The sequence below is a fragment of the Sceloporus occidentalis genome, unplaced genomic scaffold, assembly GCF_023333645.1.
Source record: "Sceloporus occidentalis isolate IW3139 unplaced genomic scaffold, rSceOcc1.0.p SCAF_2, whole genome shotgun sequence".
Taxonomy (NCBI): domain Eukaryota; kingdom Metazoa; phylum Chordata; class Lepidosauria; order Squamata; family Phrynosomatidae; genus Sceloporus; species Sceloporus occidentalis.
This window is the reverse complement of record NW_028316982.1, coordinates 251707804-251733591: the sequence shown is the minus strand read 5'-3', so window position 1 is coordinate 251733591 and position 25788 is coordinate 251707804. Positions and strand designations below refer to the sequence as shown.

Below are 25788 nucleotides of genomic sequence, written 5' to 3'. Positions count from 1 at the left end.
GTATAATGGATTTTACATGGTGTCCCTTAACCAGATTTTGCTTTTAAATTTTAACTTTTAGATTAACACTGTACTGAAATTGAAGCAAGGTCAAGTGTGGGACTGGCTTTCTATGCAGAATTAGATATTGTATTGTTCATATAATTTAGAACGGTGGTACATCCATTGAATTCTGACAAGTCACTTGTTAAGGATTATCATTCTAGGATGGAAAAAACTAACATTCTGTACAGACATTCTGAGTGTAAGCCTAACCTAACTGCGTAATTCTTTTTTGCATGGGACTTATAAAAATGTATTTTTTCCTTTAAAAAAAAGACACGGTAATGGAAAAATCATACTTCAGTACAGTCCTCCTCTTTTCAGCCTCTGATGAAGAATCCTATTTTAAGAAATTGATCAAAGAAGAAAAGAGTCCCACGCTGCTGTGAACATTCCTAACTAAGGCTCAAGCGTTAATCTTCAGTATAGTAACATTGAGATATATTTTTCCATATGGATTTCTGATCCTCTGGCTGGATGACCAGGCACTGAACCATCAAGGGGGAAAAAAAGCTCTGTGACTATTCTAAAAAGCCAAAAATCAGATGGCATTCAGTCTTCAAGGTTGTCAAGCTGTGAAGAAAATGATGGAGATTTCGAGGCTCTCTCAGTTGATTCCCCCCTCCCTCTTATGCCAATCTTTAAATTGAGGCTTTCACACATGTACAGTGTAAATTATTGTGATATATGTCCAAGTGTAGGAACAACTAAGTGGTAATAGCAAAGAAAGAAGAACTGGGATACAAGGGAACTGTCTGTCTTGTTTTCACTGAAGCATTTTGATGTGCATAAAAATGTTATCTCTGCAAAAGAACTGAGCCAGTTTTAGGATAGATATTTCATTTTCTAAACCAAGGATCTGAATGAATTTTATCTAGCATGCCAATGTTTCCTGCAGCATGTTATTTCACAGTTCTAGGATGTAAAGAGCAAACATTCTGAAAAGGAAGGGAGAGATCTTTCTACATTTTTAGTCTCTCCACCTCCTTTTATTATAGTGATGATACAGCAGACATCAAGGTGTAGGTGACTTTTGTGTCTGCAGTATCCTCAATTTGTGGTAAGTCATTCATGTAGACTGATGCAAATGGCCACTGCTTTCCATTGCTGTACACCAAACAAGGCATGGCATAAAATACTTCTATAGTATAAGACAGACCATAGGCTTTGGGCAGCAATAACTGAAGAATTCAGCAAGGATTTTGCTGCTTCCTGATGGGTTCTGAATATGTAAGGAAGCTTTTCTTTCCATTATCCAAAGTAGTTTCCTCCAGTGTAAGATGCTCCTCCTGTTGAAAGAAGGACTCTTGCCATGGCAGGAAACTTGTTTTGGAGGGGACAGAAAGCCTTGGATCCAAAGCACTGAACAGATAAGGATGTTGTGTGTAGCACATCCCAGGATATCAGAAGACACTCCCAGCAGTGTAGCTATGGGAGGGAGACAAAATGCGGTCACTGCCCCTTCAAATAGGAATTCTTTGGAGCCACAGTTTAGGTACCAGGCAGTCACGAGGGAATGGGATCACAACAAATGTAAGTGTTCTAGGTGTGAATGAGACATTGAAAGTCATTCACACCTTACATTTCCTGTTCTCATTCTCTTGGTGACTGTCTGCCACTTTTCTATGGCTGCCTAAACTGTGACTCTAAATGCTCGATTGAATGTTTACATTCTTTCAATACTAATAATTTGGAGGAAAATTTCATGCTGGGGGGAGAATTCTTACTTGGGGAGTGCTCTTAATTCACCACCCATAGCTACACCCCTGAAGCCACCTCATTTACCCAGTGGTTTTCATCATACCAGATCAACAACAATGAACTTTATCGCACAGGGCTCCAGGCAGGGATGAGAACGGGACAAAAGGAGCCTGGCAGGGAACAGAACGAGTGGGGGACACATTTTACTGCACACAAGGAAGTCCCTCACTCGTTCCATTTCCTTCTCTTCCACTCCCAATCCGTCCCAAGAAGAGGCGATTTTTGAGAACTGTTCTGAACAGTTCTCAAAAATTGCCCCCTCTGGAACGGATGGGGAACGGATGGAGAAGGGAACGGAATGAGTGAGGGACTTCAGTGTGTGGTAAAATATGTCCCCCACTCATTCCTGAACCCCTTCCATTCTATTCTCATCCCTGCCTGGAGAACATGGTGCAATAAAGTGCAATGACTCCCATTGATCCTGACCATCTCCACATTAGATCAGTCATGGCTGATTTAATTGAACTAGAAAACAAGTATATAATTCTATCCCTATTTAAACATCTTACCAAGAGCTCTAAACATCTTATGAAGTATTTTCTTCTTGGAATTTCATATAACTGACAATGCAAAACATAGTACGTGGTTCTCCTGCCTGACCTGTCCGATCCAGCTATATGTCATCATTATTTCCTTGCTCTGATTTCTTTCCATATTAGGCAAAATCTAGTATAGAAAGCAAAGATCCTTAGGACACATTTGGCTTCAGTTCACCAACTTCCCATGCATTGTTGCGTTCATATGTTTCTCAAAGCATAGGATCCAAGGCAGCTTACAAAAGGCTAAAACAAAATAAAGTGAAAACAAGTTATCATATTAAAACATGCTCAATATTTTAAAACTGAAAAATATTTTTAAAAAATAATAAAAATTATGCAGCACACTAACAACCCATAAAAAGATTCCCTACAGCAAATTAATCATTAAATGTCTGTCAAATCAACCCTAGTGATCAATGGGGTGATAGATGTCACAGCCAGGAAGATTTCTGGACTATGCTAAAAGTTGTTCTGTATGTGGTTCTAACCCTAAAATGATTCACTCTCAGATAGAAAGCAGATTGTAGTAGAATCTACCCTCAGCTTTCTCTCTCAAAATTACAGTTGTAGTAGATTCTGCCCCCGTCCTCTACACAAAAGCATCTGGTATAAGAAGAGTTCACTTGAGTTGAGTTGTGATTAATAGGCCTACTTAATCACATTCATTTCCCTTTGGCTTTGAATTCAGTATTGATATCAATATTTAAATTTGACAGCAAATAGAGGCCACTGTTGATTTACAAAAACAAAAACAAAACAAACCACCAGCATTATCAGTCTCTTCAACCACTTAAACTTGCCGATACATACAATTATCTATAGCATATCTGCAACATATTGCAAATATGCTTTATTTTGTAACACGTCCAAGAACGGTGAATTGAGTGACATATGCCTACTCCATTCAATGATCTCTTCACAGTAATGGAAAGTTAATGCAGTGTCAGTGAAAAATACCATCAGGTCTGCTTGGGCCAATTTCTGCATTTAAGTAAATAGGTTCTAGCATCTGTTGTATGTCCAGCTGTTGAATATGTGGAAAACAACGCTTTCAGTCAGCCTTTCTGCATGGATGCTTTAACAGAGTACTTGGCAATTTGCTTGTTTTATATGTTCCTGTGCTTCATTCAATACGATGCTCTTTTGACTGTAAACACCAAGATATAACAGAAATGGATATATGCTTCCCAAATTACATGTTGTTCTTTCACAAAACAGATTATACAGTATACATGGTTAGATTTTAGTTTTAACTTTATATGAAAATATGACATTCCTGTTACTTTTTAAAATGAAGATAAAAACAGTTTGGATATAACAATTTAGTTAACAATTGTAGTACAAGAATTCTTTTAATGATGTAGAGAACTAGTTCATCTGCAATGTTCTTGCATAATAAATTCTAAAATGAGGCATAAAATATAAATTCATTCTTGAATGCCAAAGAAGTTTACAGTATTTGCACTGTGTAGAGCTGTAGTAACTACTAGATACACTTGTTATACACTTCTTGTGTATGGAAACAATAAAGCGTAGCATTGTAAGTAGTTGCTCACAGTAACTGTGTTGATTAAGATTCACTTCCCAGGAATCAGAAGAGAACTTACTAAAGTCTGTGCTTTTTCTTCTTCATCTCAGCCTTACAAGCATTTATGTACCAGCTAGAAATTTTAAAATGTTTGTAGGCTAATTAGTTGTTGGATCCATTTAAAGGATGAGCTAAAACTATTGATAAATGTATTTTCCATGCTGTAATTTATCCTTATAAAAGTAGCATAGGGCTTAGACATGGCCAAATTTCTTTAGACCGGATCATTTTTATAACACTGAAAATTTCCTAGTTGTATACTAGCAGGATTGTGAAAGATTGTTCTACATGGATAAATCTATTCTTTCAAACAAGTTGGTGTATTTTTAACTGTTAACCATTGTTATGGACATCTGTTTTCTGTAAGTCTTGTACTACTTTGCCTTTCTGTGTTCAATATTTTGTCATTGCTCATCTGAAATGTGAATTTTCTGTGAAATTATATTTTGTAAACCTGATCCAGAGTGTTCTCATCTTACTTTAATTAGAAATTGTGCTTGACTAAAGGGTGGGTGAATATGCTCCCAGAAAATTTGGAATTTTGCAGTTATCATGTGGAAAGAGTAAAATCGGATAGTCTGATGGCTCTCAATAAATAATGCACTATGTATCCATCACATTGTCTAGCATTTTCAGCTGGTGGTGGTTCTGGAGACCATCACTTTTGGATCTGTTCACACAACATAATTACTGCTTACCTTGTACTTGCAGTGTTACTTTCATCTTACATTTGCCTCTTATCAATAGATTTTATAGATTTTTTTATAAATCTAAAAATTGTTTGACTAGAGGCAATAGTTGTACAAAATAAATGTGCATGTATATATCGTGGAAAATCAAAGCCCTCTCAAGACCCTCTGACAGTGCAGGCTGTTTGCAAGACATTTTTATAGAACATCTTATTGCTGGATTTCTAGAAGCCACATCAGATAATACAACTCTTGAAGAGTTCAGAGAATTGTAATTTGGCCTGCAGAAGAAATGGGGTGATGAGATACCATTGAGGGCAAAAAGGATAGTTTAGTGAAAGGTCCAATATAATAGTGATGTTGTTTTAATGACTGATCATTCCACTGGTTTTAGTTGCAAATAGCTGCCGTCACTAAGATTTCAAGCTCCATAAATAAAGAATGGGGATGCATGTGCATGAAAATGGGGTAGCAAAGAACTGAGGTGGCATGATGGAGTGAGTCTTTTAAAGCAGCAGATGGGGAATGACTTTGGGGGGGGTGGATTTCACTTGGCAGTGCTGTTTTTTCACGTGGAAAAAGTTGACAAAAGGGAAGACCCACTGGAGCAGTTTGAATTAAATCATGTACCAAGACAGTCACTTTCTCAAAGATCAATTATTAAGATATTAATAATCATATGTGTTATGTGACTACCATGTGGATTGCAATGAGCTTGACTCCATGAAAACAAAACACTGTTCCTGTTTTCCATGCTATGGCTGTTCCTATAGATTAGCGATCCTGAAAGTTTCTGCTGACAAGGAACATTTTCAATATTAACCTGTCTAACAAAATAGTCCCTAATTACTGCCAGCAATTTCCAAAATACGTTCTAGGGCACATAATCAGTTCACATAGTCCCACTCAAGGAATCTTTCCATTACCTGAGAATATACTATGGAACAACTCAACACCCTCCTTCATCTATGCATTGCAGAAGGAAGTGAGTAAGGTGAGGGCAAGCTGTCTTCCAAGAAAGATGCTATTGTTGATCTCTCATTGAGGATCCCCTAACAAGCTTCCAAACAGCACAAGAATTCACAAGAACATACAATCAAGAATCAGTCAAGAATCATACAATCAAAACATCAGTAATCACTGAAGCGGTTGTCATTCTAATAGCAAATATTACCTGAGCTACATATTCCAGATTCTATTACTGACATCCCATTTATTATTATTCTTCACTAAATACATCATAAAAAGTTATCTAACTATCCAAGTAGTTCCTACTTCATAGCTCCAGTAGATATCTGACTGACATTTTGTCTGTGTATTATTACCTGATCTACTTAGACATGATGCAAAAGCTGTAAAGTGAATGGAGCAGAGGGCTACAATGGTAATCCTTTGAAGATGCAACATTTGCCAACTGTTCCCACAGTTCAACCCAAATGAGAGTATATGAGAAAATCTGAGGTGTGACTGAGGTACCATCGTGAGGTAACTATTGGCAAATGGTGACTTTAATGACAACAACCACTGTGCCTTGGCTTGATCATCAGATAAAAAAGACCAAACTATAGTTTAAATAAAATCCTAAATACATAGTATTTTAACTGATGTGCCAGGTAACATAATGTAATTGGATAAATCAAAGATTGATCTAGTGCAAAAACAAAAAATGAAGAACATTTAATGAATATATTCCACTGTTTTTGCATGCCAAAGTTCTCCAATTCTATAAATCTCTGATTGAAAAGATCTCTAACCACTGGATAGGAGAGCCTACAAAATTACTGTCAGCAAAAGTAGCCAATGCTGAACAAATGGTCAGATTCTATTTAACACTTCATATATGTGCAGTCAAAAACTATACTTTTTACATATCATATCTGCCTTTCATGGTCTTTGAGTATCAAAAAACTAATTGAAAACCTCTGAAAATATGTGGGGAAAGAGAAATCATTTTGGACATAGTTAAGACATTGTAGCAAGTTGCAAAAAGAGCTTGGGGAAAACATTTGAAATAGTGGGTAAGATAAGTATCTTGATGTTTTACTGAACACTGATCACAGATAGTTAAACTATTTTGGCAAGGCCAAGAGAAAAAGAAAATTTGAACCTCCAGATTGCTATAATTTCAGTTCCTAGACAAGCAAATGGTTCCTACATATGTTTTGTGCATATTTCACTTATACAGTATTTAGGACTGCAATATTTAATCTATATATAAATTAATCGGCTAAAGTGCAGTTGGTTAACTGGAACAGCCTAATTTTTATCAAGAGAGCAGTGACCTAATGGAGTGCTTATTTACTTTTTAAAAAAATTATCTTTGAGTTCCAATATTTAATGTAAAGGAAAATAAAATTTAAAATATTAATTTAAACATTTATTTCCGACTGTTAATGCTAGGATTGGTTTGTTAAATTGTAAGTATCCAATAGTTTCTTGAGGAAAGATTACATGGTTTTTGACAATATGCTAAGTTATTTAAAGGTAATTTATTCAAATTAGTCAAGAAAAATGCTTGCAAACCATATTAATATTTTATCATTTCAGGATAGAATTTCAAAAAATTTTATATATAAAAATGGAACAATCATACAGCATCTATGGTTGGTTTTATATCATCATATATAAGCTGCTTTTGGTTTCTTGTGGATCTCTTTTTCCATTTTGTGACAACTCTGTTGAATAATATTTGATGTGACCTTTCAGTATGGCATAACCAAGGAAACAATGCATTCCTTCGGACAGACTACACTATATGTTTCTCTTTTACAGTTCTCCTTTTTTCATTGTAGGAAGCCCCATATGTTATGTGGAAAAAAAACAGAGAACTGTTTGATGGGAATGAGAAGTATGAAGGATACTGTGTAGACCTGGCATCGGAAATTGCAAAGCATATTGGCATCAAGTACAAAATTGCAATTGTCCCTGATGGAAAATATGGAGCAAGGGATCCAAACACAAAAATCTGGAATGGGATGGTGGGAGAACTGGTATATGGGGTAAGCACATGAATTTTTGATGCAGGATATAGCTTATCGTTCTTATAAGTACAGTAAATGTCCCAACGTTTTGGCAAATGGTCCCTTTCACAATGAATGGTAGCAATCCCAGATGAATAATCTAAGCGTTACTTTCAAGCTGTAATAGATATAAAAGAAATGCAGATTGTATGCCAGAATCTCTTTTATAAACTGTGCCTGGATGTTCAAGAAATGCTTGACTTAGAAAGAAAATTGCATTTCTGTGCTAGAAGATTCATTAAAACAATTTGCCTTTTTATGAGTCATTTCTCAGAACATTTAAACCAAAGAATGTAAAAGCTCCTATACAATTCTCTCTTTAGCCACTGAAACAAGACAGAAATGCATTTGACTCTATGAGTGAACTACTGTGATATTAAAATCAATACTACAAAGCACATTTTGCCATTCATATTAGGAAAGATTAACAAATCTGCATTTACTAGTACTTCCTTGTGCGAACACACACACACAATTTTCCCATTTATGGGAAGAGCTTTAGGTCAGTGGCAGGACATATATTTTCCTTGCAGAAAGTACAAATTCTAGACCAAGAAGGTCTAGGAAGCACACAACAGAGAGGATCAGAACAGCTATAGGAAAAGCCAAAAGCAAACAAGACCTTTGCACAGTGAATTGCTTCCCATTCAATTTCAAGAATTTCTTTACCACTGTAAATTACTATCAGTGCTTCATGACAAAACTGCTTGGGACAACGTATCTAGCAGCTCACCTAAGAAGACTCAATTCATTTGTGCAGCTGTCTTTCTTTATTGGGACTTGGGAAAGACTCCTATCTGAAACCATCAAGAAATAGCACCAGTCACTACAGATTAGTGGTTCAGAGCATGTGATCATCTAGATGTTCTTGCACTGCAGCTTCCATCAGACCTGGCTAGCAAAGTCAATGGTAGGGTGATAGGAGCTGTAGTCTACTTATATATGGAGGGCCATGTATTCCCCACGCTCGGTATAAGTGATACCGCACTAGCTGGAGCAATCATTCCTATTCTAATTTCAGGAGATTTTGCTGAATGTTTGTCAAGGCTGCCTTTTGTCTCTTAACCGTTGGGCATTTTCAGATGTTCCTTGACTGGGGAATGCCTGAAAGGATTCTAATCCCTCTGGGTCCTTCTCTGTACAGGAGTACTCTAGAGAAGGGAAAATTTGTCTATCACTTGGAAGTCAGGATTAGAGATGATCCAGGAGCTACCAGGCTGATTAACTGATCTGGATTTTTTTTCCCTTTGGTTTGGTTCTCACACTATTTTGTATATCTGTGTGTTTGAGGTGGAAACATGTTTCAAATAGTCTTTATTCTGTATCACATCAAAGGCTTATCTTCATTCCATTTGAGATTGGTGTACATAAGGCCGTGTTGTATGCACTTACTCACAAGTAAATCCCATGGGTCTGCCTTACTCTTGGCTAAATACAAAGCACATCTAACTAAAGATTAAGCCCTACTGCAGACAGTAGAGCCTACTTTTTAAATAAAGAGGCATAGAATTGAGGTGTTAATCTAAAATATCAACCTTGAATTTAGTCGCTGTGGGGAGGAAGAAATCTGGGAAATCTGTGGGTAATGGAGGCATTTGTAGGAAGAGTCGAATTACCCTTTCAGCATTTTAGTTTAGGGCTGGCCAATAATCCTCAGCAGAACTAATGAAACTGGTGTGTGTGTATGTGTGTGTACATGTGTATATGTCTTCAAGTCACCTGTTGACTGATGGTGACCCCATAAATTCATAGGGTTTTCTAGGCAAGGAATACTGAGAGGTGATTTTGCCAGTTCCATCCTCTGAAATATAGCCTACAGCCTGGGATTCACTGACCATATTCCATCCATGTACGAACCAGTGTTGATCCTGCTTAGCTTCTAAGATCATACAGGATCTGGATATTTAGACTCAATGAAAATAGCTGAAGGAAAATTTGATCTGCAGTGATACCTAGCCATATTTTATGTAGTTTCAACATCCCTAACCACTATATTCCATAAGTCTCCAGTTATTCTCTTGCAAGTTGAATTGTCAAAGATCCATAAAAATGAGGCAGTTTACCCAGAGGTGCATTGTCTCACAGAACTAGAGATTTTTGCTTGTTTTCTCATCTATTTGGATGGCCCAAAGGTCTGTATAGTCCTTCAGTCTTTGGTGGTGAGCTTATTCACCAAAGTACTGTCTAGTGATGAATGGCATTAACTACCTGCTCCAGGTATTCTCAAAGCCTCTAGAAATAAACTGTAGTTAAATATTCATTATTCTGTCCCAGAATGTTATCTATTCACTCTGTGATGAATAAGGTAGTCATTGCCCATTTCTGTCAAAGTCTAAGAAAGAATGGGGATCTAAAGTTCAAACTTTAGTTTTCAGTTATACAAAAGCTTATAAAAAGAAGCTTTTGATGTGAGCCCATAGACTGAGGATTACTTTGATGAGCTTTCTGAAAATGATTTTTTTTTTCAACAAAGAAAAAGAGAATGAGGATTAAGTCAATGGAACTGGCTGTGTCAGTCAAGAAATATTCACGCTTTACATCATACCTTTCCCTCGGATATGCAAATATCATGATAGACATTACTTTACTGTTTAGCCAGATATCAAGCCTTACTCATTATGACTAATAGATTCATTCACTCATAAATGTTTAATGTGGGGCCAGTTAGGTGCTAGACCCTGTCAGAGGTGCATAGTACTCATGGCATTGTCTGCTATCTAAAGTGCCACAGAGCTCCAGGATATGTGCAGGCATTTGGTGAACCATGGGATGCTTCACTAATGTTAAGATATGCTCAGTAAGCATAGCAGGGATGCACACAGAAAACTGGGAAAATAGTGCACAACCTGAATTCCTGCCTGACCTCCCTTAGATTAGTTCAAGATATACACAGTGGTGTTTATATGCTTTGCACTGGTAAGTATTTTAAAATTAGCGGGATCAAAAAGTATAACAGGAGGTAATCATTCAAAAAAATGGAGCCTATTTCAAAGTAGGTGTTGGAGTAGGGTTGAAGAAACCCCCTGTTTATCTTAGCAAGAGAGGGTAACCAGTAGTAGGGAAAGACTTATTATCACAGACCGGCTATTTATCCCATTTGCCCAGCTGATGGTAACACTTAAAATGATGTTTCTAAACATATTTTGTGCCAGAGTAATGGATCTTTCTAGCTTAAACTGGTAAAGCAAAGCACAATTTCCTAAATCCTGGAAGGAAAGGCTGTACCTGCAGTTTCCTGGAAAAATCAAGTTTGAGTTCTCAAGCTATGTGGGCAGAACTGGGGTGGGGTATCTTTCTGTCATGTAATAATAATAATAATAATAATAATAATAATAATAATAATAATACTGTTTATTTCTAGCCCTCTTTACTAAAGATCAAAGCGGGTTACAACATGGATATATCAAACAGTATACAATATAAAACATACCAAGTTAAAAACATCATAAAAAGCATCCCAATAAAGCATATACAATTTTCAAAAAATAAAACGAGAGAAACAAACTAGCTGAATAGCACTGTATAACGGGGGAGAAAACAGATGTCAAGACACATGGGGGAAAGCTTGTTGGAAGAGATAGGTCTTAAGTTCCTTCCTGAACTGGTCAAGGGAGGAGACAGAGTGGAGGTTGTTGAGAAGAAAGTTCCAGATCTGCAGGGCCGAGACAGAAAATGCCCTTTGAGAAGACAAGATATATCTCATCTTGGGAACCCTTAGCAATTGCTTCCCGACCAATCTAAGAGTGCGGGGCGGATTATATGGGGAGAGGCGGTCCTCCAAGTACCCTGGGCCCAAGCCATTTAGGGCTTTATAGGTAATAACCAACACCTTGTATTGCGCCCGGAAGCGAATGGGCAGCCAGTGTAGATTTTGCAAAATAGGTGTTATATGGCTGGTCCTGGAGCTACCAGTGACCAGCCTTGCTGCCATATTCTGCACTAATTGAAGCTTCCGGGTTTGGTACAAGGGTTGCCCCATGTAGAGCGCATTATAGAAATCCAACCAAGAGGTTACCAGAGCGTGTACCACCGTTTCAAGGTCCCCCCGGCCCAGGTAGGGTCGCAGCTGGCTTATCAGCCAAAGCTGGTAACAAGTGGTCTTGACCATTGCATCCACCTGAGATGATTTGCATGCGGAAGATCCAAAGGTGTAGATCAAGAACAGGAACTCCCAGCGTTCTTCACCATTGACTAGGGCTGCTGCAGGTGGCAGTCCAGCATCATCTAGAGGGCCACAGTTCTCAGCTCTACTCTAGATGGATACGTTATTTAGGAAGTAGTTTGCTCTAAAAGAGATAGTCCTCACTAACATAAATCTCCACACTCATACCATATTTCTCACATGCACATAAAACTCCCTCATTGCTGTAATCCTGTGTGAGATTAGATGAATAAGGAACATATAGTTCAGGTAATATTTCAAACAGTTTGGTTCCAATCAGAGGCTCATAGATTTAAGTGATATCTACGCACTGAAACCACCACACCACTTCTCTTTAATGCACTCTTTTTCCCCTTCCCACTACATTCTGGTGTCTCAATCACATCTTTGCTTCATTGGTACCAATATTGATATCCCTATCTCATCTATCCATTTGTTTCAGAACTACTTAGAGTGTCTTCTGTTTCTCTTACTTGCTTTCGTTTGGATTCTCCTTTTCTTACAGAAAGCAGAAATTGCTGTCGCACCTCTGACTATCACTTTGGTACGAGAGGAGGTCATTGATTTTTCTAAGCCCTTTATGAGTCTTGGCATATCCATTATGATCAAAAAGCCCCAGAAATCTAAACCTGGAGTATTTTCTTTCCTGGACCCCTTGGCGTATGAAATATGGATGTGCATAGTCTTTGCCTACATTGGGGTCAGTGTGGTCCTGTTCCTGGTGAGCAGGTTTAGTCCATATGAATGGCACACAGAAGAGCCAGAGGATGGCAAAGAAGGCCCAAGTGACCAACCTCCCAATGAGTTTGGCATCTTCAACAGTCTCTGGTTTTCCCTGGGTGCCTTTATGCAACAAGGATGTGATATTTCACCCAGGTTGGTATCAAATATTATAAATTCCTCTCTACATTTAAAACATGTGTTTTATCATTAGTCGTGATAATAATATACCCGCCACATAAAATCAAGCAACTGCTAAGTTATTCAGATAATGTTCTCAGTTAGCTTTGTATTGCTTCTTCTGTTTATGGTAGAATTCAGAGACATAAAAGTAGAAATATGCCACTTGGTTTGATATTTTGGGTATAACAGATATATGGTATATGATTGTATACTATGTGTACACATTTGCATATAATGTTATATACCTCTACAAAATACTTATTAGCAAGGAAACCATTGCAGCTTTATAGCACCAACTTTGTTTCTTATGGAAGATTAATTTATGTGTTCTAGAGAGTAGGGTCATGTCTGTAATGAAGCCAGGAGCCTAAATATTATTAAGAGATAATGAACCCAAACATCTTTATATAGCTTTTTCAGTGCATTTCAGTTGCCATGCATAGCTTCCTTGTCCCCTTCATGAAACAAAATTAAAGAATTGTGAATTAGAAAATCAACTTTTGGAATGCTCTCTCTCTTTTTTTTTTTTTCAGAGATCAACCACAAAACTTTGATACAATTTAATGAAATAGGAGTACAGACTTAGATCTCAGTGCTGAGCATATTACTCTTATGTACTTTGTAAATTCATTCTCTGAGGTAGTGTTTGCATTAAAATATAGTGGGGAATTATTTAATGCCAGAAAGCAAGATAAGAGAAAATCAAAATAAATTTGCAATCAACACTGGAATCAAAGCACTATTCGTGTAAAAACCCAAGGAGCTGTTGATTCTGAAGGGATTTAACCACAGTTAACTTCTTCTCAATCTGGGCAATTACTATTAATTTCCAAGTAATTTACTCTAAGACACTAGGCAACACACTTTATTGACTGTTGTCTGTTCTTGGAGATGAAAAATTAGTTTGTAGTGATAAGATGAGTCTTCAGGGATGAACTAAGATTGCATAAATATCTGGCTTTGCCATTAATAAAATGTTCTGATAAAAGAGGCAGTGTAAATATGTGGAAAGACAAGGACTAGGACACAGCCACACAGTCATTCATAGAACCAAGCCAACATTCCTTGCTCATTCCATAACCAATAATGTATCCATCAGTTGAGCCCATGGAAACATGCCTATAGTTTCTTCTGTGCATTTTCTTTGGAGCTGTCCAGTTTCTAATGCGCTGATGGGGGCAACTGTTTCGTGTGGAAGAGGCACCATTCATAGACACACTGCACTTTAATAGACCACACTGTCATGCAGAAACAAATCCTGTTTCATTTTCAGCTGTTTGTTTGTTTGTTTGTTACCATTTTGTGCATTTTTGGTTTTGGAGGTCAAGGTGAGACCAAAATGCAACATTTCATGACAGTTTTGCACAGGTTTTGAGCATGGGAGAATATTGCCCTCCCAGCATTTTTTTTTAAGTTTTAGGATTGGTGGGAATATTGCCCTCCCAATTTTTTTTATTTTTTAAATATTTTTTGGGATTGGATTACCAAGAGGAACAGCAAAATGGGTTGAGGGCCACATATATCCAAGGATCACATTTTCCCCACCACAAACATCTTTGATTTGGATTATTTTTCATGATAGCCTAATTGGATTGTACCTACATGCATGAAGGTAAATAGATAACAATGTGTTACTGGAAAACTTAAGGTAATGCAGTTTAGGTGTGATTTTTTTTAACAAAAAAAATTCTACCTTCAGGAAACCTTTCTGCATCAACATATCTAGTGAAGAACTCTGATAATATTGCCTAAAATTCCAAGACATATAATAGAGTGAATTTTCAATTCAACTGAGGGCAGATTTGGAGGAGGGGGGAACAATGGGCCTGGACAGACAGGCCCTTTGTGGCATGGCGGTGCAACTAGGGTTAGGGGCTGCACAGTAACCGCACAGTCCCTAACTCTAGCACATACTGGCGGCACTACAATGGCAGTGTTACAATGGCTGTGGTTTGTACCACACCAATGTTACCTAATGCAAACAGACAACAACCACTCCCTATGGCTGCATTTTGAGAGGAAGATCAATAGTTTGTTCTGGGGTTCAAGGAACCTTATTGCATTTATTGATGTTCTCACTAACTTGCAAAGAACTCTGGGATTCTCTAATACTCAGTTTGTAAACTATTAGACTAGACACTGTACCAGTGGCTTCCTCTTTTATGAGCTAAAATTTGTTTGGTCTCTTATTACACTTTTAATCATTAGACACACTTTAACTTGGGCTGAGCCCTTGGAAGAAGTCATATTATGCAGAACATAGAATCTGTTTCCCTCCCAATGACTGTTGCCTGGTTAATAAATTTCCTGTAATAACGCTATCTCTTGCTGTCTCTTTCTCTTTCTCTCCATGGCACAAGAGATAGGAAAATATGCATTATCTTATTCATGTTTAGATCCCTCTCAGGTCGCATAGTTGGAGGTGTGTGGTGGTTCTTCACACTCATCATTATTTCATCATACACTGCTAATCTTGCTGCTTTCTTGACTGTTGAGCGAATGGTCTCACCCATAGAAAGCGCAGAAGACCTTGCCAAACAAACTGAGATCGCATATGGAACACTGGACTCGGGGTCAACAAAAGAATTCTTCAGAGTAAGTTGGCATGCCTACTGGGGCATGGTATTCCAATCCCACACAGAAAGCGTTCAGAATGCAGTCAGAATAATTATGCACCGAGGATAATCAGATTTGTGGCTTCTAACTCTTGCAATATTGATGTTACGTTTTCTAAACTCTAGCAGCCCTTGCTGACATTTGCAATCATTTTATTTGTGGTAAATGTATTGATCTTGACACATGAGGCTAAGCACTGCCCTAAGGGACTGTAGAATTGAAGATAATTAAAATAGCACCATTCTCCAGGTTCATTACAAGCAACAGCACTAAGACAGAAGGGAGCTTGCTGAAATATGGTGGTCTGAGGTTGGCCTCTGTTTATAGATTCTACTGCCGGCTCTCATTTTTGGTGAAAAGATGTGATTTAATATTATGTCCTGGCACTGCTGTATTAATACATGGCTATGAGGTGTATTATTCCACTGGCTTCGCCATTCACATTCATTTCGTGAAGCTTTCTCTTCTCATTGCTTTAATTTTGTTTGCTTTGCTACAGAGATGTAAAAATTAACTTCTTGCAGCTTCGCAACAGCTGCTGCTGTGGATTCTTATGTCCTATTGGTGGGCTGTGGGTATTTTAAGCATGTGTTTATATCTGGCCCATTGAGACTTGAAAGTGTTTAACTTGGGCTGGATTGTTCACTGCTGTTAAATGGAAAACATCAGGTGCAATCCAGTGGAATTTAAGCACTTTCAAGTCCCTTTGATTTCAGTAGGATAATTAAGTGGTCAAGCCTGAAATCCTAAACCTACTTATGTGGGAATAAACCTCATTAAACCAAATGGGACTTACATCTGAATAGGATTGCACTGTAAATATCTCTCACTGAAATCAGTTGGACTTAACAAATTGTTAACAATTTGTTAATTTTGACTGGTTTGCAGCCACAGTCACACTTGGCTTCCTGTCTCAAGTATGAATGCAGCACAGTTAACTGAAAGTAATTTTTAAAAAAATTTTATGTACTCACATACAATTTCCTTTTTTTAAAAAAAAATGCTATTTTCTGTGCAAAAACTATGTGTGAATTTTGTACATAATTCAAGAACAGAATTCAAGCACAAAATCTGAGAACAAAATTAGCAAAGAATTACAGCCCTACATGTGACCATATGTGCTGATCTAAACCCATAAGCAGGGCTGATCAATTCTGGAATTTGCCATTAGGTGGGACTGAGATCACCACTAGAGTCCTTTCTTGAGTGCCCACCTTCCTGAACAAGTAGTCTAGTAGGTACCATGATCAGAGACTTATTTATGGTGTACATTCCAGCTTCTGAAATTCTTTTCCAATAGATAGCCACTAGGTCCCAGTAGGCCTTCAAAATGCTTCCCTTTTCCTTTTGGTCTAGAATTTAGGAAATAATAGGGTAGCATATACCATCTGCTGATTAGTCTTAATGGTTAAATTTTGCTGTTTTGTTCTTGTACATCCTTGTTTTATTTTGTTTTGCACTGTTAATTTTGTACTATATCTTGGGAAAGTTTCCTCTAAAAAGTACCCTATATATCTTCTTAAAAATGAATTACAGTACTCTGTATTTGATTATCTACTTGCACTAATGGCTGATGGTGAATGACCCAGAGATAAGAGAGAATTCACAAAGGGACATTATACAGGCTGTATACATAGTCAAACACAGAGATGGCAGAGTATTTTGTAGCCTGTTTTGAAGCATCATATCCAAAACCCACATTACATTTTTCTTCCATTAACTCTGCCATCTAATTTGCTTTGTTTTTGTGGAAGTTCTTCTATTTGCTTTGGATTCAGTCTTGCAATGACTGCAGCCAGATTGCACATAGAACAGTTAGCTAAGCAAGTATGAAGTGATAAGCCCTGTCAAAATTTCAGCATCTTCCTATGAAAGCATCTAATGCTATCAAAGATATCTATTTCCCATAGTGGAACAATAAACCTGACTCCTCCTATATTATACTTTTAAACCTGTTATTTTTCTGGTGATCTCATCCCTTTGTTATATCTAATCTCCTTTTAATTTCCTTCAGAGATCAAAAATAGCAGTGTATGAAAAGATGTGGGCATACATGAGCACAACAGACCCATCAGTGTTCGCTAGGACTACGGCTGAGGGAGTTGCCCGTGTTCGCAAATCCAAGGGCAAGTTTGCCTTCCTCCTGGAGTCCACCATGAATGAATACATTGAGCAGCGAAAGCCATGTGACACCATGAAAGTGGGAGGAAATCTGGATTCGAAAGGCTATGGCGTAGCCACACCAAAGGGTTCTTCATTAAGGTGGGTGGAATAGTATAACAATATAACATGTGTTGTTATAGTATTCCACCTTCCCTGATGCCCCCGATCTAGTACTTTATATGTTGTTCTGTGGACATGGTATGTTCTTTTTTTTCTTTTCCCATTTCATACTTTCGATCAACAAAGAGGTAACCATTGCTGATAACAAAGACCATTTAATAGTTACAATTGGTGTATATGTCTATCAAGGCCATATAAAAACCAAACTGGTTGAACACTGCTTCCAAGTTTTCTCAGAACTGAAGGTTAAACACTGGATGTTCAGGTTCATTGGCTTTTCATTTACCAAATTGCTTATGTTATCATATTTTTGTATTTACAGATATTAGGTAAGAAACTGCTTATGCCACCTTTGCTTCAGATTTGCATTATGATTTGCATTATGGATACAAAAATTATGTTTACATTACTGAAGTATTTTCATATTTACTTAAAATTTTGAGATCTTGCTATTTTTTTTTTATTTCCGGCATTATCACCGAAGTATTGGCTTCAAAACAACCCATCCCTACATAAATATATTTAAATCTAGGATGTAAAATTATACCCGGATGACTTTTAAGAGTTCAATTTAGTCTTAAGCCTTTTTATTGTGATTTAGAAGTGAGTGAGGTTTGTATTGCAACATTAGCTGGGAATTATAAACTTGTCTCTCCCCGTTCATGGACTTTCCATCCGCTGTTTTTGAGTTTCCATGGATGGCAAGCCAGGAGGGACAAAATAGTGTGGGTGCCTATGGCACACACACAACGGCACACGCGGGAGTGCACCGCCATTATATTCAATTAGGCTTGACTATCCGCATTTTTCTCTTTCGCAGGGGGGTCCAGAATGGATCCCACGGGAACTGGGAGGGACGACTGTATACACTTTTTTCTAAGAATATGCCCGACTGAAAGAATATGAGGCTAAACATTTGTAGGATTGTGCTGGATATCTTTATTTTTACATACAAATCAGTCTGATATACAGGTAGAACATCTGATGAAATGTTAGGTTTATACTTAAACCTGTGATAATTTGATAAATTAACTCACATATGCTGTTGAACAATGAAAATAGTGGCAGCTTTGAAGACCCTGAAGTTGGTCACAGTGCCATGTCTATTTTAGTAAAATGCTCAGATGCCTTGTTTTACTCAAAGGAGAGCTAAAGGGAAAATTTGAACTGACATTTAGCCACAACATCTGAAGGTGGAACTATACCTAAAGTCCTGAATAGGAAGAGGGAGCATAAAGTTCTACCCAGGTAGAACTATGCCTTGTCTCCTGTCCCACTTCCCACAGGTCTAATCTGTTTCTTGAGGGAGGTGAGACTCCTCAATAACCATTTAGTGACCAAAAAAGTACAGGAGGGAGTGGAGGAGGAATGTATTGGCTCGGCAGACTGCTGTTAAGACGTGGAGCCCTGTTCCTGGAAACCCTGGGTTGGGGATGTGGCAACTGTATGCCACGCCTCCAACCATGCTTCTTTTTGCACCATGGAAAAGGTACCCTTTCTGGTGGTACTGTGGCTTTTCTGTGGCTCTTTGGCTCAGCGTGTCTACACACTGCGCCAAAGATGCGGCATGATACTACCTGCCATGCGGTTGGCCAGGCAGTGTAATGCCAGCATGATGCCGGTGTAAGGGTGGGCGGTCACCACATCCCACTCTGCTCTCACACCAGCGGTTTTTGCCAGCCTGTTGAGGGCTTATGTCCCTATAGCTGGATACACAAAGACAATATCATCTCTTGGAGTTCCAGAGGTATTCAGGAGTTCCTGGAGAATGTCTTTGTTGTTCTGTGTTCAGCTGGGTCCACAGCAGAATGCTTCTCCACTGCCCCTTCCTTTCCACTGGCCATTAAAGGGTCAAGGAAGAGGATCCTTCTAAGAGACAGGTGAGCTTTGAGATGTGAGATTTGTTGAACAAGCTTTTTGAAATCCTACCTCTACAACGGACCAAAGAAGAAATATTCCAGCATTTTATTAATAGAATGTCATCCATGATGTTACCTTAATGCCTTTACTACCTATATGCTGGTGTTCACCTGGACACATAGAAGGTTGAATGGATAGTGAAGCTATGGGTGCGTATGTATCTGGAAATATTATAAACCTGTGCTTTGCACAAAGATCTTCAGAGGGCTTTACAATCACCTTTGGTTGAATGTCTTTACAGAGGTCCCATGAACAGGGTCTCCCTCTGTAATAGTATTCAGCTCACTGTTTACAAAGCCCTCTTCAGATCTTCATACTCAGTGCATAAATACCTAGTGTAGATCCAGATCCTTAGAGGTGTATATGAAGTGGAGTGTACCTGCATGGCCATGTCACCCACATGGAATGTAGGTGACATCTCATTTTCCTGTTCAGGGAAAATATCAGCTTAAGTTATTTGGTAATGAGAAACAGAGGAAAGGTTAAACATTCCGTCCCAGCATGACCCTTATTTTTTATTTCAGAGTCCCTATCTGAAAGTTGTTTTGAAGTAATAAAAAGAGCATGAACTCTGGCTTAGTTTCCTATATTGTTTAGCCCTAAGAGAGATGTGGTAGTGGTTGTGCAATTCTTTTATTTTAAGAGTATAGGCTGACATCCACTTAGTGAGTTATGATGGTGTAGATACATCTTATGCCATTATAACTCACTTTTTTGGTCACTGCAAGGGGTTGGAATTCTGTACCAACCCAAAACCTCCAATTTTCTCTGCAGGAGTCCTCACCCCAATATGGCAAAGAAGTATCCACCTATTTTTCTAAAGCTGGATACACAGCAGCCAGGATCCTTTGAGGCCTCTTGACAATCCTCCAGTGGTCCCTAAAGCTTGTGTCATTGCTGTACATCAAGCTTTGGGAAAATAGTTGGACACATCTCTGCTGCTACTCCCATTCCACACTAGCTAAGAAATGGTTGTGTTGGGGTTGAAGGGCACAGCAGAGAAAAGGTGGGTTGGAGAGGTTGCATGGAAGATGTATCATAGCTAACTATCTGCAATACATTTCCAAATCCAGAATCTCAGTCATATCTCCAGTGAAGTTTTATGTTCCTTCGTAATTTATTTTCAGCTGCCCCCCACCCCCCATCTACAGTCTGTGCATCTTTGGTTATAACTTTGGTTGTAACTGTGCATAACTTTGAAGTTATGTTTAAACATCTTGAGCCATTGTTGAGTTCTGTAATAATTTTACAACTAGATCAAGAATCCACTGCTTCTCCCCCTCCCTGGGATTGTGTGGGCTCCTAAAAAGAGAAACAAATGGGTCCTAGAACAAATCAAACCTGAACTTTCTCTAGAGTTCAAAATGACTATGGGTTTGATTGCATTACAAAAGTAAGAAGAGAGGCAGTTAGACAGACGTGGCTCTCTGCTTATCTTCACACATGCCCACGAAGCACTTCCGTGCTATTCCCAACAGAGACAATTGCAAAACTGTGCTTTTGGTCCTGCTCAAAAAATCAATGTGGCAAAAGCCATGCTTTTACAACATGCTCCCACTCCAGAGAGAATAGAAGTACTACGAAGTCATGCGAGGAGGTAAAAAGCAAGCCGTTTCTATCTCTTGGCCTCTCATCTTTATTTTGAAATATGATAAGACCCTAAATACTTTGGCCATATCATGCAAAGGCATTATTAATTTAAAAAGCCATTAATGCTAGGTTGGGTAGAAGACTGTAGGAAAGAGAAACACTGTATTCCAGATGGATAGACTCAGGGACAAAACAGATCACCCCAAAGGGTCGGCTTGAAACCATCCATGAAAGTGTTGGATTGGGGCTATGGCAACCACACGCCATGGCCCCAATCTGTCTTTTTGCCAGTGCAAAAAGAAGCAGCAAATTACCGGTCCTTTTTGCAAATACGTTGAGACTGACTTGAAGGCATTTAACAACAAACTTGGTGTTGCACATGAGATGCAACATTTATTTTCCACTCACAACAGATTTATCATAAGAGAAATAGAATCACATTATATGAAGTATTCCCAACAACATTCAGATTGGTTGGGGGTAACTGCATTTCTGTTTTTGCCTACTCTTGTACTCTAATGTTAAGTAAAAAAGAAAAAGAAAGAAAAGAAACAAACTCAGAGGACTGAATGATTAGGGAAAGATTTGTCATGTCTGATAAAGTCTGGCTGCTCTGCGGCTTTTATGTAGCTGTGTTATAAAGGTTTATTTCTTGTTATTGTTTAAGATGCTAATATGTTTACCAGGCAGAACAAGCAAAACAAAACTAATTATAAGAGGTGTAAAGATTTCAACCTAGCAAGAAATTCACATGCAATTATGCTCTTTATTCTTCTTCTTTGAGCAACAAATGTAAAATGAAGTGTTGCTCTTTGTTTGAAAGAGCCAATCTCCCTGAACAATCACCCCTGTCTTCATAATATACAGTAGCATTTTGCAATATTTCTGCAAAGGATATATTTTGGTCTATTGTAGCTGAAACTTTAATGCTTTTCATTACTGCCAGTCTTCATGGAATTGCCATAATTCAGCAAAGCTTCTTTAAGTAAATAGTAGCAACTTGAAAGTTAATAGAATTTGTTAGAACTGTATCCTTTGTACAAAGTAAGAGGAATCAAAAAAGACTGAGCATGTTGTTGATGTTGTATGCCCTCAAGCCATTTCTGGCTTATGGCGACCCTAGGACAAACCTATCAAGAGACTTTCTTGGCAAGATTTGTTCAGAGAGGTTTGTCTTTCCTTCTTCTGAGACTGAGATAGTGTGACTTGCCCAGGATCAGCCAGCAGGGAAGGGATTTGAACCCTGGTCTGCCAGTGTCCTAGTCCAACACCCAAACTGCAACATCATGCTGGTCTGCTCCTATCCATTTCTATTTCTAACAAGTTACCTCAGAGCATGGTGGATTCTTCCTCTTTGGAGGTTTTCAAATAGTGGCTGGATTGCCATCTGTTGGAGGTTCTTTGATTGTGAGTACCTGCAAGGCAGGTGTTTGGACTGGATGGCCCTTGTGGTCTCTTCCAGCTCTATGATTCTATTATTCTATTTCCCCACATTGCTTTATCCCACAAAAAGCATCTGCCAGATCTTACTTACTGAGCACATCTGTTCTATAGGGCCTTGTTTACACCCTCTAAAAGGAAAGTCAAGAGATTATCAGTTATATTGAATTGTGCCACACAGTTATTAAAAGGAGTCATGGAACACTTTATTAAAACAGCTTAATGTGTACTAGATTGTGCATCCTTGATTATACCAAGGTAGGAGAAGGTGCCAGTTCTCAAGACGCTTAGTTGTGCATTTACCCTACCTAGGTTCAGACCATCCCGCCTCCCATATTTTCTGGGTTTTTTTCCCCCAACAACACACATTCACAATCCTTGGATAAGGGGCTGATTTTCCCTGAAGCTGCATAATCCCTGTGCTTTTTCAGTAAGATTGTTTGGCCAAACTCCCTCATGCAAGGTGCCATTCTTCTTGTACAAAATCTCCCAATTCAAGTTTGTGTTTGTGTCATAATTTATTTTCTTTAAATTTTTAGGGTATTTCCTTAAACCAGGAATGGACAAGGACAAGTTCATAAGCCATATGTCATCCCCAAGGCTGTTTTTATGGGACCCTTTCAGGGGTAAAAACATTTTTAGAGGGTGTGGGAGCATTTTTCCCCCAGGCAATTTTAGGGCCATTAAAAAAAACAACGGGAAGCCACTTTTGGTTCCTGATGTTTAAATAAGGCCTCTTCTGGGCCTAAAATGGTCCATGGGTAGGGTTACCATAACTCTCAGTTAGTTAGGTTTCCAGATATGCTGCTCTGATGCCTGTATGGACCATAATTTGCCCTGGATTCCAAGCTGCCATTTTAAAGTAAGTAAATCTCTAAACCTTGTCAAAGGAGCAAATTGTGGAGACACTTCAGTTGAATTATTTTGCAAGAAATCAGTGCTTCTAGAAATTTTGGCTATGAGGGGAACAACAATGAGTCATGCAAGTGATAGAGTGCAAGATGCAAGGAAATGGCACACTGCAAGGGTTCTAGTTGAAGTGAAAAAGTGGTTAGGAGAGCTGTGAGAGTGAACAATGCAAGTGGCTGAATTCAAGAAGCAAGAGTGGAGTGCACTGAATGGGCATGACATGAAGTGAGGGAGTAAGAGAGACAGGAGAGTGGATGGTATGAGCAATAGACTGCAAGAAGCAAGGCACTAGAACACCACAAGGTGACAGAAGGAAAGGTATAGGAGAGATGAGAGAGCAAGCAGTGGAGTGCAAGAATCAAGGGGGTGCACAGTGAAGTAGGGAGATGAGGGAGGGAATAGAAGAGACGAGATAGCAAGCAGTACAAGTAGAGTAATGCTTGAAGCAGTAGCATCACTAGGATTGGTGTAACTCCTACCCATTGAGCTCCTTGCATGCCACACCATACAGAATCCTTAAATCAGGTTTTTAGTACTAATGTTATTCATAAATCATAATTTCCATATATCACTGAATGCAATGGTCATAGTTGTGACATAAAACAATTGGGAAAATTAAAATTATACCTTTAAATTACAATATCATATGCAGAGTCTAAATATATATGCAGAGCCTAAATGTATTTACATATACATAGTTTCATGTCGTTAAAATAAAATTTTAGTACAGTGTGTTTTTTAAGAAATTAAAAAAATTAAATTAAACCAATAAAAAGGAAAGTTTAAAAAGAATAAAAATTAATTTAAAAATATTTTTACTTAAAATTTGTAAATTTAATTTTAAATAAAAACACAGAGGTCTCTCATTTTTCCTCCACCCGGTTCACACCATCTCTTCAGAGTTTTGAAGGGGTGCAGGGGAATGCCACAGCCTGTTATAGCCAAAAGGCAAATGTTTGGGGAGCAGTGGTGTCACCCCTCTTTAGGGTGTCACCTGATGTGGTCCTCCTCCACCCTCTGCATAGGTGTAGAGATGCTCCTGGCAAGACATAAGGGAAGGGCAAGTTGAGAGGATGCCAGGAATGGCAAGAGAGGGCAGGAGGTGCAGGCAGTGGTACTCAAGAAGAAAGGGAAGATGAGAATAAGCAGTGCAAATTGTGGAATGCAAGAAACAAGGGAAGAATGCAGTGCTAGGGTCTGAGATAAACAAGTGAATAAAAGGGAAGGGAGAAGATCTCAGAGAGGGGAAAGGAGGGAGGAAGTTGCACTGATAGGATGCAAGGAGCACAATGAGGGGCAAGGGAGAGAAATGTGGTGTCACAAAGTGAAAGAAGGGGGTAGGAGAGGCAGCAACTGAGTGCAAAGAAAAGGAGATGGTAGCATGAAGTGAGTCCACCATTGCACTTGTGCTCTGCTTCCTGAGGCAGCCTCCTCATGATATGACTCTAAAGAAAGAAGTAGCAAAAAGAGAGGGCAAACATATGCTTATTAAGGTAGATGCTTGTTGTGAATCTTTGGATTTTTGAGAAATGCTTCCAAGCAATGATTTTTTTAAAAAAAAATCCTTCCTTCCTTCATTTTTGATGGCCTAACTCCACCTTTATTTTTCTGGGAAGCATTTCAACTGTTCACTCATATCTGTATGTCATATTAAAGGAAATGTGCACAAGAGAGTGTACATGTCATTTACCTCTACAATGCAGACTCTTATCAGGGAAACAAAAGAGCAGCTACACGGATGCGGATGTGGAAAGGATTAGCTGAGAAATACAGTGATGTCATAGAGCTGGGGGACACATTTGCCACATTGGGCTGGCACTATTGTGGTCCCCCACAATCACACACACAAACACAGACACACAGCAAATAGTACCTTTCAGTGTTTTCAAAATGTTAGACTCTGAAGCTAAAACAACAGGTTCTGTTTATCCTTATCTTACTAACAGCACCTACACTTAAAGACTAACAAGTTATATTTGATATAAGCTTTTATGGACTGCTGCCCACTTCATCATATACGTGGAGAATTGACTCAGCTAGCAAATATTTATGCATATTTTTGGATGGGGAGGATATACTTAGTGAGGTGAGAGGGAATGAAACTGTAAAAAGTACAAACATTTATCACTACCTCAACTGGCATTACCAAACAATAGCTGAGTGGTAGCGTAGATGTCCTAGCATAGATTGCTTACTTATAGTGTACTTTTTGAAGAAAAAACAAATACACTTGGTTGTCAATGTCTGCAGCTTTAATTTTTGTGGATTTGATTATTCACTAATTTACGTTCTCTAGAAATCTCTAGGTCCTCCAGCATTTCTCTTG

General features: G+C 38.5%; 1 protein-coding gene across 8 annotated transcripts in view; it reads left to right on the top strand.

Moving 5' to 3' along the window:
- LOC149319997 (glutamate receptor 4-like) overlaps positions 1-25788 on the top strand; it is a 334504-nt gene that overhangs the window by 271878 nt on the left and 36838 nt on the right. For 7 of the 8 annotated variants that reach the window (XM_089512740.1, XM_089512736.1, XM_089512742.1 and 4 more), the window contains exons 10-13: positions 7412-7618; positions 12307-12677; positions 15101-15299; positions 17335-17582. In XM_089512740.1, the coding sequence (XP_089368866.1) occupies positions 7412-7618; positions 12307-12677; positions 15101-15299; positions 17335-17582 (1025 nt within the window). Of the gene's footprint in view, positions 1-366; positions 4309-7411; positions 7619-12306; positions 12678-15100; positions 15300-17334; positions 17583-25788 lie in introns of those variants that run through there. The other variant, XM_089512744.1, reaches the window with a different exon arrangement.